Here is a 16,683-nt window from a genome sequence, read left to right as displayed (position 1 = left end):
TGAACGAAGACCAGTTTCCAATTACAGTACGGGATGCCGTTTTTGTGACAACACACATAGAAAAAAGTCCTTACGAATCTTACCGGGCATGTCTTTAGTTTCATGTTTAGAAAGCACTTATGCAGATTATTGACGAAAATGGATTTCAATTTTAGACCCAAAGACTGGTATCAGAAAGATGTTTTTCTCTGTTATCAAAGAAACTGTCTTTAGAAATGTTGAGCAAAGTAAGGTCATTAACTCTGCGTCCCGTAGCCAGCAACATGGTTGTTGGTGTCCTTCAAGCTACATTGAAGCGTGATGTGGTGGCTGGGTTTGAAGAAAACCAGTTTAGAACTATTCTCGGATCTCATGTGAATGGGACTACACTTAGTAAAATTGTAATAAGTAGTTGAATTTTGTTTAGATATTCCGATGGCTTTTTTTAAAATAGCAATTTTTATTAGAGAGCTTGAGAATGTTTGCTGTCCTACATGTATTTCGCCCACAGAAAGTTGACAGCGCTGCTTTATGATGCAGAAGGATTGTTTTATTTTTTTTTTTTTTTTTTGAAAAGAAGAAAGAATTTGGCAACATCTGCAGACTTAGGATCAATTTTAAAACTGTAGCACCATATGCACCATCTTCTAGTTGCTGGTAAGTATGCTGACAAAGTGGATTGACACCAGCTAATTTTCAACAAATCTCCCGTTTAGACCAGTCATTATTTGTACAACCTCCCCCCCCCCCCTTTCTAAGCTTTCAGGGTTAATGTTTAACCTGTGGAGGAGGCAGGTTTTGGATTTCATGCGAGTTATCTAGCGTTCGGGATCTGAGGGCTTGGAAACCCAAATGCTTTCGCTCAGTCTGGGAACACTACCAGGTAGGTTCCCTAGACACTGTTGAAGTGAGTCAGTACTTTGGGGAGAAGGTTGAGAGGAGGAATTCTCCATGCTAGTTGCATCCTCTACGGTCTGCTGAAGGTATCCAATCTTGGTCGGCGAATGGGTTTATATCCGGATGACCCCACTTTCGAAAAACTTTTGTGGTCACTTGTGGTAAGGAGTGCCATTTCGCAGGTTGATTTCCTCGTGATAGCCTGTCGGCTATGATGTTGTATCTCCCCGAGAGATAAGCTGACAGTTATCTTGAACTTATCGCTTAGGTTTAAAAATCGAAAGGTCAACGTTAGTGAAATACTTTCAGATTCATTTTGATTGTCACTACCATTGCAAATAGCTCTTTTGTGGGTGAGCCGTTTCTGTTGTTGAGCTGACCATAGACAGGACGTTAATATTTTGTCTAATTGTAACCCCTACCCATGTCCGAAGCTTCCGTTGCCAGGAAATGGTTGGTTTTGGGTCTCGGCAATGTTTGACATGTGGCTCCGCGTCAGCACTGCATTTGTAACCCATACACATGTCCGAAGCTTCCGTTGCCAGGAAATGGTTGGTTTTGTGTATCGGCAATGTCTATCATGTGGCTTCGCGTCAGCACTGCATTTAATTGTTAACACATGCAGGATGGCCTGTTTTTTACCCCTTTTCTTGAAACTTTGCAAGAAAATTTGCAAGTTAGCATAGATTGATGTAATTCCGTCAGAGTTTGAGCTAGGATGTTGTTGAGTGGCCACTTCGTTTCTCGCAATTTTCCATCGAATCCCTAGACATGTCATCTCTTGAACCAGTGTACTAATTGATTTTTTGTAAGGCTGACATGGCAGCCCAAATAATCCAAGAGCTTTACAGCTTATGTGGCCTGAAGACTCAACTTGGACTTCTTTTGATGGACCTGGTGGGATTTGCGTAGGTGGGATAACACTCAACATCCCTTTGCACGCAATTTTTCCGCGACCGAGCATGCTATGCAAGCAAAAAAGGTGTATTTGTCTTCATGGACCAAGAAAAAGTCGCGTAGGTAGGTTAACATTTGACTTCCCTATGTACGTAAGGTCTTCGCGACCGAGCATGCTATGGGAGCAAAAACGTTTATTTGTCTTGGTGAAACAAGATCATGTCGTGTAAGTAAGCTAGCACTTCGATTTTGCACGCAATGCCTCCGCGACCGAGCATGCTGTGGAAGCAAAAAGGTGTATTTGTCTTCAAGGACCAAAAGAAAGTCGCGTAGGTACGTTAACATTTGACTTCCCTATGTACGCAAGGTCTCCGCGACCGAGCATGCTATGGGAACAAAAACGTTTATTTGTCTTGGTGAAACAAGATTAAGTCGTGTAGGTAAGCTAGCACTTGACTTTGCACGCAATATCTCCGCGATCGAGCGACCGAGCGACCGAGCACCCTATATAATGGAAATTGACATGCCAGCCCAGATAATCCAAAACCTTCACAGCTTCTGCAGCCTGAAGTATCAACTTGGATTTGTTTTGGTCGACCAAAAGGAAGTCGTCTAGGTAGACTAGCACTCGAGTTCCTTTTGCACGCAAGGTCTCTGCGACCCAGCATGTTATGGAAGCAAAAAAGGTTAATCCAAAAGCTTCACAGCTTCTGCAGCCTGAAGTTTCAACTTGGATTTGTCTTGGTCGACCAAAAAGGAAGTCGTCTAGTAGACACTAGCACTCGAGTTCCCTTTGCACGCAAGGTCTCTGCGACCCGCATGTTATAGAAGCAAAAAGGTGTGGCTCTGAAGCCAGACCGAAGGGTAGGCATGTCATTTCATACTAACTCATAAGAAGGTACCGATTCCTTCCTGGAGGTACTGATACTGGTACTGGTACCTTGGTACTGATCCTCAAGAAGTATCGACGAAATTTTGCGACTGATACTAGAAAAATATTCCTGAGAAATGTTCAATTCTATCATCCAGTCCCCTGGGTGGAGAAAGTTTGGTACCTAGGTGTCCGAAAACAGTTAGGTGTTTTATCTTTACGACCTTGTTCAACTCTCGAAGATCCAAAATTGGACGCATTGATCCGTCGCTTTTCTTCCGCAGAAAAAAGGTAGTTTTTTTTTTTTTTTTTTTGTTATTTTTTTTTTTCTTTTTTTTTTACGGTATTTGGTAACCATACATGGTTTACAAATTATTACAATTTTGGTGGCACTCAGTGCCTCCCGTCGGTGTCTTCAATTGCCCCCCTCTGGATTGTGCCAGATGTTACAGACTATGATTGTTTATAATATTTGGCTTACCTTTTGTACGAGATCGTGACAAATAGGATTGTAGCCCTCAGAGGGACTGAATAGATTTCAATTTACTATTATCAAACAAATATTCCTCAATGAGTGGTGCGTTGGCAACAGGATACTTTGTTAGAGACCACGGAAATTAAACTTTGACGTGTTATTTCTATACATACGGCCCTTTTTTCCGTATACAATTTAAAACGCTTTTTACGGGTAACTTGTACGACGGAGACGATTTGTCAAAGTTTTCAGTAATTATGTTACAAAGATTATTAGTTTAAATCTGTTGTGTTTTTGTCAAAATTTCCGTGTTGACGAGATCAATTTGTTTACAACATTTTTCGTTACATTCAATTGTTACACACAGTTGATGCATTATTAGATTTACAACGTCACTGACCTGGTGGGATAACGAGCCGATTCGAAGATCGACCGTTACCTTTGAATCCCGTCGTTTCTTACGCAGAGACTCCTTTTGTTCTTTTTCGCTTGACGAGCTGTTCGAACGCGAGGCGTCTCCATCGCGTCTCGCCTGGACATCTTCCCTCTCGGAAATTATGGAGCTTGACTCAACATCACCTCCAACAGATGACGCGTGATTCATGGCGTCCGATGATAGGATTGGTAAATAATACTCGTAATGATTGCAAAATAACACTCATAGAAACACAAAATAAATATTTTTTTGCAATTAATAAGAAGTCGAATAAATATTTGTGGACTTGCGACTTCACAGTACGAAAGTACACAACGCTATGAAGATCAAAGATGGCTGCGCTCCCTTTATACTTGCTGGCAGCACCTAGCGGCTAAAGATGGAACTAAATTGACGGTCTATGGTTGGACATAGACAAGGAATCTAAGCTAAGTACACACTGCTTCTTCATAATACAATGCTGTATAATACAATGCTGTATGTTTTCCAAAGGCACATCAATAAGTAGCTAAGTGACTAAAATTATCTTGACCTCTGACACGAGCAACCTACTCTTCCTTGCCGTCTACTGGTGCACAAAAGTCTTGGACTCCGAGAGCTGTGAGATGTTTTATAACTATCAAGTCAGCTGTATCTTGGCCGTCCAATCGAATGTTTTCCGTTCGAACGAAATAATTTATTCTTTTCAACGCATTGTCTCCTTCAATTCTTTCCAAGTGAACGATCCAGCGTTATCGAGATGCCTTTATCACCCCGCTTACATTCAGGTCAGATAAAATTTCCTCAATCTCTCTATTATTCCAATGTCAAGCAACAAAACAATAAAGAAATCAACTCATACACTTTTTTGTATGTACATATTTGTTTTTCTAATTATGCGCGTAGTAGCTTCAATAGTCATATTAACAAGTCGTCGTCGTTGGTCGGATTACATCAAATGCAACTGTTGCTATGTGCAATGAAACAGGTTCAGATTTATATGAATATTCAATTGATTCACTCTTTGTGTTTAGTCTGCTTGCGCTTTGTTGGGAAGTGCGTTAACAAAACCTGTTGTTGAACGAAGACAAACATTGAAAGTATAAGGTCGTGAATCAGTTGTAGAGAATACCGCTGCGTCTTTAGTTGCATACACAGTGAAAGTGCCTCGGGCTACGTCAATACTGGCGTATCAAAATCGTGTGTCGCAAGCGTCCGTACGGTCGCGGTCGTAACGGCTCCGTGTGGATTGCCTCTAGAAAGCTCCTTGGAATATTCCAAAGCATGGCCCGCTGTAGAGTTCCGCCTTGCTCTCGTAACTAAGTCGTTAAAAAGGTTTGTGAACACACAAATGTTTAGATTAAAACCATTCAACCGTATTTGTGCATTAGTGTATACGTTATTTAATATGTTGTGTTCTCAGATTGAGGTATATTGATTAATGGAGATGTAAATTGAGTACCTGTGTTAAGTTAATTTTCATTAAAAGTATAGCAGTACTTGTGTACAAAATCATTGACCGTGCCCCCACTTAATATGTAATAATTACTGGCAACAGCAGGCAATTGGCGTCCAATACAGAACCGAACGCGTGTTGGTGCATGTGACCAGTCGACATGATGCATTAATGCATCGAGTTATTTTTCTTGTGTGTTTGTATTAGGTTTTTGAATGATCATGATAACTACTCTGATAACTGCTGATTAAACAACGAACATTACTGCAAATAAAATTTTACTCTACAAATAATTTAGGTATTTTGCTGGTGGGAGGACATAGCGGTTTTGTACCATAATCTTGGTACTATCCGCGGCAGAACAATTCGTTCCGGCTAGAAGCGTAGTACTGTTATTTAATTTTAATTCATTGAAGATTTCTGCTTCGAAGATTTTATATCTCGGTATTCACGTCGTGGTGCCCCATTATAACAATTTGGGTAGCCGATTCCTTCCAAAATATCACTATATAGCTGTAATGTTTTCAGTTCAAAAAATTTAAACTACATATATGAAGTTTCAGAACAGTGAGGCGCATATTATATTTTACCTTTGTGTAATATTGTTTGCTTGTTAATTGTTTCGTATTATTATGCCACTGTCAGGTCAAGCTCAAGGTAGCCTAAGCTCACATATTCGTAATCTTATAATCGGTAAGATTAATTTAGGGTAATTGACCGAAATCAACGACCGAGGAAGAATTTTCTTTATTAATCCTTCACATTCGGCCATTTAAAAAAAAATTACAATGAATGAAATTCATGATTCAACAACTATTTGGCTCGGTTGGCTGTTGTTTTCATTCAGCTGTGTAATTTACAACTTCGCTTCAATTCTGATCAAGAGATGGTTGTGATGTGATATGTAATATATACATACATACATGATTAAAAATTTCGTTACTTGATGCCTAGTAACTAGGGTTGGCAATACATATGTTTATTCTTTTATTTCAAAACGAAAGGTCATTGAGCTGGTACAGTTTGTTTTCTTTTTATAAACAGGACCAATGTTTTGGTCTCGCATTGTTTGTTATAAATATCTTGCCGCTGTTATAAATATCTAACGCCATGTATTCATGTTCAGGTTTTGTCTCGAATTTCAACGTGAGTCACCGTTTTGTTTATTACATCTTATTATTATTCTTATATCTGGTGAAATGAGACCGTTTGGGAAACAATGAAAATTGAGTATATAGGAGTACTGAGTCGATGTTTTTTTTTGTATTACACCAGATGGTAATGGTTGTAGACGAGTTATATGTTTGCACGGGTGGGGTACCTTCATCTTGCAGTCATGAGTTCTGGTTTTATCCGGTGGGACAGCCTTTATTAATGTATTGGTACATCGGTACATATATTGGTACCATTATTGGTACAGCGACTTCAGGTGCTAAGGTGGGTGGTGGCGAACACGGGGCTGGCGTATATGGTCTCTGATAACGAATAAGTACTCTGCAAACTCATCTCGATGAGAAAAACTGTCCGCTTAAGGTAATGCATAACAATCAGCTGATGCGTGCGTTCCACGCTATCCTGCAATACGTGCGACTGCACACTCCTTTCGCTTTAGATTTTGGGTCAACGAAATTTTATGTTACTAAAATTCATATTTCCTTTATCGGTTTCGTGCACAGCTGTCTAGCATCTCGTAGACTTAGACTCCATAGAATTTATTAGATTAATTATCTTGAATTAATCGATTTATTTTTATTTCGTCGTAAATTCTGTCGTAAAAATATGTATGGTGACATCATGTTGCATTTCTTTAATTTAATACCTAAGCAACAATATGATAACACTGATAACGCATAATGCAGGCATCTCATTGATTAGTGTATTTTCCTGTTCTTTGAGGCTCTTTGAAGGTTTTGTTGTTATAATATACACACATAATATATCTTGCTTTATGGGTGCGTACTTAAAATAATGTTCAATAGCAGATACTGGGTGTGGCGGGCAGACAGCTGGTCGTAGTGTCGCAACCTAGTAACCTATATTTAAGAAAGCATTAGTATCCAAATTCACCCACCCTAATTTTCTTTTAAACGTTCGTTTGTTTACATACACAGAGAAAATGTATAAATCTGTGATTCTAGGTCAGGGGCTAATGTCTTTTATTTGTTTTTTTTTGTAAACGAGTCGTCTATTATCAAAGGTGGCAATCTGTGCATTTGGACAAAAAAATGTTATTGATATGGCAATACAGATTGGTTTGAATATAACCGTCCCCTTCAAAGAAAACGGTTCAAAACCTGCATTAAATAAAGTATTAACTTAACCTGTTATTTATCTAAGATGTCGTTCAGAACAGTTTTGTGACTGCCAATGGAATACAAAGTCAATAATTCGTTTTTCTGATTTACCAATAATTGTCCAAAAGTCACATTGCCGGCTTTGATAATAGTCGACTCAAATCTCTCATATCCTTGCTCGTACAGATACAGTACAAGCTAACTTCCCAATATGTTAACTTCCATGGATAATATCGATAAGTACCTTGCGAAAAGAAAAACGATTAATATTAGTCAAACGACATTTTTAACACTTAAATGCCTCCGCCTCTGACCTAGACTTCAGTAATATAATCATGTAGTTCAGCTATTCGGGTCAAAGACAAGGTCACATATAATAATTTAAGCAAAAAAAAAAATAATATATGTGTGATAAGTAAACAAAATGATCAGTGTTCTTTTTTTTAAAGATATTAAAAGACATGAATGTTAGGACGTAATTGTGATGAGATATTTCTTTCACCATCCGATAATAAATATGTTAACACGGCATTACAGTACTTGTAATCTTCACCTTGACATTTTATTCTCGAGAATAAATCAGTCAATATCACTTGATTACGTAATTTTTTCGAATGATTTTTGTGTGAACCAATTGTCGGTAGCTAAATCGTTTAACGCAAATTTAATAAACTCGTTAAAGCGTCTCACATAAAAATATGGCGTTCATTATTCTCAGCCTTTGTTAACTGAATCTTTATAGAGTTGTTTTTGTAATACTTCGATACGAGAAAGAGACTAAAGTTCATTAACTTCATTCTCAATGTCAACAACACTAGAGGTTATATTGCGAGTATAGACAGACTCACATGTCTTGTTTTCAAGTACGACTATTTCGTTACAATCACTTGTTCACTGCTGGACACAGACCTCTCCCAACGGCTGTTCACTCTTTCTTAATTGGTCTAGTAATTTGAATGAGTTCGTATGCCTTAGTTTGTTTCGTGTTGTATTGTAACATTAAAGCTACAAAACATAAAGCTACGAAATTTAAAAAGGATATATATTTAGGCTTCAGGTCATATTTCCCGATGGGTGTTTTGACTTCGTACAGCTTGTGACGATATGCATGTGTATTTCTATGGTTAATCATACTTTTCAGTTTCGAAGGTATGGTAGCCGTTATTAAATTAAATAAGGACTTTGAGGACGCATTTTAGGTCAAAATTAGTAGTTATTAGTAATTAGTTTAATTGATAGGCCATGTCTGTCCATCTACTTATTTAATCCGCTGCTTTAATTCGGTTGACGATTTTAGTGACTTTCGGAATGACAACAGCAACATTGATACACTAAGTACATAATAATTATTCTATTGTATCCTATCACGTACATTAGTACATTAGTATATTTTTACTGGTGGTAGGACCTCTTGTGAGTCCGCACGGGTAGGTACCACCACCCTGCCTATTTCTGCCGTGAAGCAGTAATGCGTTTCGGTTTGAAGGGTGGGGCAGCCGTTGTAACTATAATTGAGACCTTAGAACTTATATCTCAAGGTGGGTGGCGCATTTACGTTGTAGATGTCTATGGGCTCCAGTAACCACTTAACACCAGGTGGGCTGTGAGCTCGTCCACTCATCTAAGCAATAAAAAAAAAAAAAAAAAAAAAAAAAAAAAAACATACAAAACTCTTAACAAATCATTGTAGAGTTCACCTTGAAGTATTTAGTACCAATTTTAATCGATTTAAATTGAGTGATAAATTTTGTCGTAAATGTTTTAAGAATTGATTTAAAACGAGTGTGTGCATTATTTTTATGATGTGACGTATGAAGGAAATGTGTGCGTTTGGTACGCACTATGCTGTTAAAAGATTTGGCGCGTAAGGCGGGGCTTCGCGTCACATGAGTCTACCGAGTTAGTTCTCCCGGTCGCCAAATCTCATCTAATTTGGTGACGCCGCCCCGCTCTGGCACGTTCTAGTAAACGTCGGATGGACGGCGGTCGCGACGCAATCGCTTCGACGCCACGAACGAAGCTAATTGCTGAGCTGTTGCGTCACAATAACACAAAAACAAAGAAAACCACCTCGATTCACGTGTTTGTTTTCAATGAACGTGCAACAACGACACTCGTTTGACTCAGACGGGCGTCGGTGCCTGATTTTGGTTTAAAATATCCAACAACGCGTTGTAACGCTGTTGGAAATGAAACAACTCAATATTTATTTCCTTTTGTATTTTGGATTTCCAAGAATTTGAATAATAATACGTTTTTAAATGTCGTTTTCGTTTCTCGACTCAGGATAATCTGCGAGGTTGTTTTGCATCGACCTTTATTTAAACCTTATCGTGTATGTGAAGAAACTTGCCACCAAATAAAACTAAAACACTCACGAACATTGCAAGCAAACAGATCGTACCTACTGAAAAATAACAAAGTAGTTAATTTTTAAAAGTGAAACTATATTTTTTTCAGTTTTTATTACACTTTGTTATCTGACTTGAAGTGGACATGAAGTCAGCGTTTGTCAGGTTTCAAGGATTCTGTATAAACCAAGCAATCTTTCTGTAGAATATTCAGGACCGATTGCTACATTGAAAATATTTTGTTCATCCATCGGAAGTGATTTAATGCAAGGCCTGATTTAGAATATAGATCGATTTAAGATGCAAAATTAAATATACGTTAAAAAAAAAGTGGCAAGTAAAATAATATACAAGTATATACATAGCTTTTACTGGTAGGACCTTTTGTGAGTCCGCACGGGTAGGTACCACCACTCTGCCTATTTCTGCCGTGAAGCAGTAATGCGTAAGGGTGGAGCAGCCGTCGTAACTATACTGAGACCTTAGAACCCATATCTTAAGGCGGGTGGCTTATTTCTATAGGCTCCAGTGACCACTTAACACCAGGTGGGCTGCGAGCTCGTCCATCCATCAAAGCAATAAAAAAAACAGCTATATTAGTAACAAAAAATTATTCTTGGAGTGTGAATCCTTAGGAACTGATAAATAATTGGTCTCAAGCAGAAGTAAAAACTTAATAACTCAGGTTTTTAGTCTAGAGAAGTCAAGTTAGATAAAGTACAGTTATCGCTGCGCCATGTCATTGCCGTTCTTGTAAATACGAGAGTGATTTTGTAACAATGTTGACACAAATGATGGTATTTGTGACGTATTATAGTAATGTATGTACATAAACTCGTTTTAAGGCGGAATAAACAACAGCTGCCATACGTAAATGACGTAATTAGTTCAGTATTCTGTTGGAAACTTCTCGTTCTATTTGTATCATAACCGGGAGAGGCGAAAGCTTAAACAACAACAACTACTAACCTAATTTATTTGTAACTTTGATGTATTATTATACGTCCGAATTTTCTATTCTAAACTCCGTATCCTTGTGAAACAAGCGAGATGTCACGACGAATGTAATAACGACCCATACAATAACGTGTTATATTGTAAAAAAATACAGAGTATATACAATTTGAATATTTATTTGACACTATTTTTTTAGAATCCATTTAAACAAAACTGGTTCTCGGAAAATTGTAATTAATGTAAATTAATTAGTTTCTAGAATGAAATAAAACAATATTTTCATTTGGGAACTGAGTGCTGTGATGTTATTTTATTTTTATTTTTAGCTCTACTTCTAAATCTACTTCTTTCACTAAAGGGGTGCCTATGTTGTTGTCTAAAGTCGCTTTCAGACTACGCTATAATATAATAGCATATAGTATATAGCTCATAGCACAATAATATCGTACACTACACATTGTTATGGGCACGTTCACACTGTACTTGTACTATATATTATTGGCTAAGTATAGGCTGCTATACTATATTGCGCTATAGTATAGCGTAGTCTAAAAGCAGCTTAAAAGGCTTATTACACTTGGCTAAATTTAGTCGACTGAATTCAGTCGCTACTAAATTCAGTGAAGTGTAATAGCATTCAGTAAGCTAGCATACTAAATTCAGCAGCAAGAATGGTCTCTGACTGACTAAATCACTTAGAAGCCTAATTAGAAACGCATTTAGGAAAGTGTAATCGCATTTAGTTACTTAATGATTTCAATCGTCCCATAGCTCTCCGTGCGTAAGGACGTTTTAGTTTGTTTTTTACTTCCGAATAAAAAGTATTTATTTCAGTCACCTTTATTTAACGTGCCAGACATTTATAAATAGCCCGACATGTTTCAGGGATAATTTTTGTCAGCAGGGATTGGGATATTAAAGTACTAAATTTTAAATCTTGATACGAATTTCTTGTTGCAAGAAAGTTTAATGTTACAACCGCCAATCTTTCTTTTGGCCTTATACTATCGTAGGATTGGATATGTAATAGTTATATAATAGATTTATAATAGACTATCGTAGTAGGTATCGTAGGATAGTATCTTGCTTTTGAATAAACGTTGTCACGAGGTTTAATATTAGGTCAAACGATCTCGAATCCATTCGTAGATAATTTCTGAAGTTCTAAATCATTAATAATGTTCATATTTGCTAACTTTCCGCGCAGCAATAAATATTTCTTCACCCATATTCTTCTTTTTTTTTTTTTTTTTCAATGAGTCGACAGCGAGGGCTACGTCGAGACCAATTTTTTGCTGTCTAGACAATACTGGGGCCATCCTCTTACACACACCACACGTCCAACTTCTTTGCGTTTAAACTGGCAATTGATTCAGTAACTGAATTGAGAACAGTGTAATCAGAAGCTTCTAACTTGCTTCTAAATTTGCTTCTGAATTTAGTCGACTAAATTTAGTCAAGTGTAATAATAATAAGCCTTTAAGTCAGAAATTGTTATAGGTGGATAGCGGCGGCGGTGGCTCGGCCGAAGTGATGGTTTATTCTCTCGGCTGGGGAATGGGCGAGCCGGAGCGGCGTAGTGCAGACCGCAAGCGCACGCAGCCGCACACCCTTGTGCACTCGTCTTTATCCCTTGACGACGGACATGAGGTCGACGTTCTGCCACTCCACAATCAGGTAAGCATAGTGTATTCGCATTTAATCAGCAAATTATCACTTTACACTAACTTCAATTTCCAAGGACAATCTCTAACATCGAGATTTTGAGATTTGTATGGATTGTTGATTTTTAACTACGTGATTGAAAGCACTAAATGTTTTAAGGGAGTCTTCAAATAAATGAAATGAGTGCACTTGAACCGTCATACTATATTATATTGCTTGTGCTAGGTTATGTAAAAGTATGTTTTCATTTTTGTCTCTGGATTCAACACAAAAAAGGTTTTATTACAATCTGTCCAGTGTAAACAAACATACAGATAATAAAGGTGATTTGGAGTAGATGCACCCAAATAACACACCGTTTTTTTTTTGTGTATAATATATTTTGATGCAAAGAGAGATGAGATTATACTTAACTGATATATTAAGAAACAGTAGTCAGTGTAAAATTACTTTTTCATAGGCTTTCGTATTGATCTCTGTTTTCAATTAAATATAATTTATAATAAATAACAAGAACGTAATTTCCCCGTTGTTAAAAGAAAGTCTTATCATTATTATTTTTTTATTTCTTTATTTCCTGTTACACTTCTCTGTAAATTATTTTTGCATTTGTTCGTCTTACTTGTGTAACTAAAGGGAACATAGTCCATACAGCCTAATGATATGTCAGTTATTTAATTTTAGATCTTTTTTGTGTTGTGCCTATGTGTATACTTGTGGGACATGCACAACGTGTGAAGAACATACGTGCTGAATGATTGTGTAACCTTGTTTAGAAAGAACTTTATAATCTCTTAAAAATTCCGGAACCCTCAAGGCTATAGTTTTACTCGCACTATTTGGTTTGTTTTTATAAGGTCTACGCTGCCACTTATTCTATATTGGAGAATACAATATTTATTGCTTCGTGATTAAACCGTATGTTAGTAAGACGTACGGTCTCTCAATACGTCCTATCACTACTAATTACGCAAAATTAAAACAATCAATCATTACATGTACAAGTAGCCGAGAAATGTCTTTTAATAATTCATCTTGAGTCTCGATATATAAATTTCATAAATACTCCTAGTAGGACTTTAGATACGATAGCTTTTTGTTTTTAATGGGAGGAGCATCTTAAAATTACTCATTCCGACATCAAACACTGAGATTTCTAAAAATATGTGTTTTAAAATGAAATACACGTTTCATCTCTCGAATGCTTGGCTAGTTAACGACGTACTTTCCAAAAACTAAATGTCTATCTATCTATATATATATAAAAATGAATTGCTGTTCGTTAGTCTCACTAAAACTCAAGAACGGCTGGACATTCATATTTATTTACCTTATAAATATGAAAATGCTCGGAATTAAATAAAAATAACAACTTTGTTTTTCCTTTGATGTGTCCCCCGTCAGACGGATTCCTTTTGTTTAAGTTTATTTTATACAAAAGTTTAGGTCTTTTATTTGTCGATTGAGGCACTACGAAGTCTGCCGGGTCAGCTAGTTTTAAATAAAATCCAAAGTTTGTTCGATTGTTTTGCTATATTATTATATTTTAAAATTGTTGTTTATATAAATTGCGACAAAGATTATGTACCTGATAGTGAGTATCACTTTTATTAATTTGTTTTCATTAGAATTTCTTACAAATAACCTAAAATAGAACGATGACGTCACAATTACCTACTATATATATCTTATCGTTACATTTAAAAGTACGGAAATTGTAGCGTGTTTTTGCTTAAGCGAAGGATCTACATAATTACCACGAAAGTGACTGATAATATTAACAATTATTATATTTGAAAAACACTCTTATCGTCTGCCCTAATCGTTTTATAGTAGCTGAGTTACATTCCGAGGCGTTGTCGAACAAAATTTTCCATAAATCCGTTGACTTATGCAACGGGAGAGGTCGCATCGGTTTAATGCGCAGTCGCGTTGTTTAGAATTTGAATAGACAATGAGGTTACAGAGTCGAGCAAACAAAATGACCCACAAGTCCCGCTCGGCGTAGTATCGTCGGCTGCTCAGCTGGACTGTACTCACTGCTCGATGCCGGGTCAATGCCATTTTACCTTTATTTCGTTTAACTACGTCTCGTGTGCGTAGTGCGAGTTTTTTAACATTCATAAAAGTAATAACAACATAAAAGTCGTCGTGGCCTAAAGGATAAGACGTCCGGTGCATTGGTATCGAGCGATGCACCGGTGTTCGAATCCCGCTGGCGGGTACCAATTTTTCTAATGAAATACGTACTCGGCAAATGTTCACGATTAACTTCCACGGTGAAGGAATAACATCGTGCAATAAAAATCAAACCCGCAAAATTATAATTTGCGTAATTACTGGTGGTAGGACCTCTTGTGAGTCCGCACGGGTAGGTACCACCGCCCCGCTTATTTCTGCCGTGAAGCAGTAATGCGTTTCGGTTTGAAGGGTGGGGCAGCCGTTGAGACTATACTGAGACCTTAGAACTATATCTCAAGGTGTGTGGCGCATTTACGTTGTAGGTGTCTATGGGCTCCAGTAACCACTTAACACCAGGTGGGCTGTGAGCTCGTCCACATATCTAAGCAATAAAAAAAAAAAAAAAAAAACTCAATAGCTTTTACAGGTTTGCCTACGTTTACCGCTAGGGGCGCTGTTCCAATTGCATACAAATTTGTGTTAACTTTTACGCTATCGAGAACGTTAAAAAACTCGCACTAAGCACACACAGATCTTCCGTCAACATACTCACGAATAGATTTAACATTGTACTCACTGCTCGATGCCGGGTCAATGCCATTTTACCTTTATTTCGTTTAACTCCAAGCGACGCTTAGTGCGAGTTTTTAACGTTCTCGATAGCGTTTACACGTTTGCCTACGTTTGCCGCTAGGGGCGCTGTTCGAATTGCATACAAATTAGAGTTAACTTTTACGCTATCGAGAAAGTTAAAAAACTCGCACTAAGCACACACAGATCGTCCGTCAACTTACTCGCGAATAGACTTAACACTGTGCCCACTGCTCGATGCCGGGTCAATGCTATTGTACCTTTATTTCGTTTAACTCCAAGCGACACTTAGTGCGAGTTTTTTAACGTTCTCGATAGCGTTTACACGTTTGCCTACGTTTACCGCTAGGGGCGCTGTTCCAATTGCATACAAATTTGTGTTAACTTTTACGCTATCGAGAACGTTAAAAAACTCGCACTAAGCACACACAGATCGTCCGTCAACTTACTCACGAATAGACTTCTTAACATCATCGTCATTATGTCTAGAACGATTTCATCCCCACTGATAAAATTAAATAGCACAATCGAAAGAACAATGTTTCGATAAAATACGCACAAATTCTTTTGTTATGTATCTATTATGCGTCATATTATTGTTTGTTTCGTGAATGTCTTATCGGAGTCGTATACGATATGTGCCGTGTAAGCGTGGCGTATAAACGAGTCGTAAAAATATCCGTCGATCAGACGATTTCGTTGGGTTTACTCCGTTCAAGGCCAGCAATGTTTCGGTGACGATTTTCCGCGTGTGTACTACACGAGTATTAGATGACGAAGCGCCTTATCGGACAATTATATTACAGCGTAAAACATATTTATGCTTTATTAAGCCCAACTCGTGATGAATTACCATTTAAACAAACCAGTATTGTTCCATGTACCGTATTTTCCATAATGAAGAAATATATAAAAAAGCCTATTATTTCTCGAATTAAAAATAAAAAAAAATATTGAAAATTTTATACAGTTTGTTAGTGATTTACATTTAATAATATTAGATTATAATTAATATTAATATAATATTAGTTAGATCACTTCTCATAATAGTATAGTTAAATTAAGTTTTCTTTTCCACAATAGTGCAGTTAAATTAAGGAAAGGACGAAATGTTATTGTGAACAAGGAATTATAATTTTTTTTTATTTTGTTGCTTAAATGGGTGGATGAGCTCACGGGCCACCTGGTGCTAAGTGGTTACCGGAGCCCATATACGTGAATGCCGCCACTTACTTCAGGACATAAGTTCTAAGGTCTCATTTTATACAGTACTACGGGTGTTTCACCCTTAAAATCGAAATCGAAAGATCCAGAAAATGGGAGACTTAATGTAATTTCCTTGTGCAGGTGGGAGGGCACACTAGACTCCTCGTACTGAACGACAGTACGGTGATCAAGCCGCTGAACATACGCGAATTGCATTTCTACCAGAACATTCCTGAAGATATCCAAGGCTTCGTTCCCAGATATAAAGGTGAGAATTGACTTCGCCGCGTTCATAGGTTATACCGTTTTTACGTTACGCTTTTATGATTCGCTGTATACAAACATCATTATCAGTCATTGCATTTCACATTAATGTTTTTCTTTTGCAATATTAGGTTTTTTTTTTTGGTATGTTTTCATTTATTTTTCTTGTTAATTTTACGTTACC

At 37.3% G+C, this 16,683-nt stretch overlaps 1 protein-coding gene across 8 annotated transcripts in view; it reads left to right on the top strand.

Moving 5' to 3' along the window:
* Positions 1 to 16,683, top strand: part of LOC101740114 (inositol hexakisphosphate kinase 2) — a 49,670-nt gene that overhangs the window by 28,103 nt on the left and 4,884 nt on the right. For 4 of the 8 annotated variants that reach the window (XM_038012424.2, XM_021351879.3, XM_038012423.2 and 1 more), the window contains exon 1: positions 16,374 to 16,503. Coding sequence is in view for 3 of the 8 variants with exons in the window: in XM_021351873.3 (XP_021207548.2) it covers positions 12,126 to 12,269; positions 16,377 to 16,503 (271 nt within the window). In the remaining 5 variants the exon portion in view is untranslated. Of the gene's footprint in view, positions 1 to 12,092; positions 12,270 to 16,373; positions 16,504 to 16,683 lie in introns of those variants that run through there. The other 4 variants (XM_021351873.3, XM_021351875.3, XM_021351874.3 and 1 more) reach the window with 2 other exon arrangements.

Source organism: Bombyx mori, chromosome 8 (genome assembly GCF_030269925.1).
Source record: "Bombyx mori chromosome 8, ASM3026992v2".
NCBI lineage: Eukaryota > Metazoa > Arthropoda > Insecta > Lepidoptera > Bombycidae > Bombyx > Bombyx mori.
This window is presented reverse-complemented; position numbering and strand designations above follow the sequence as displayed.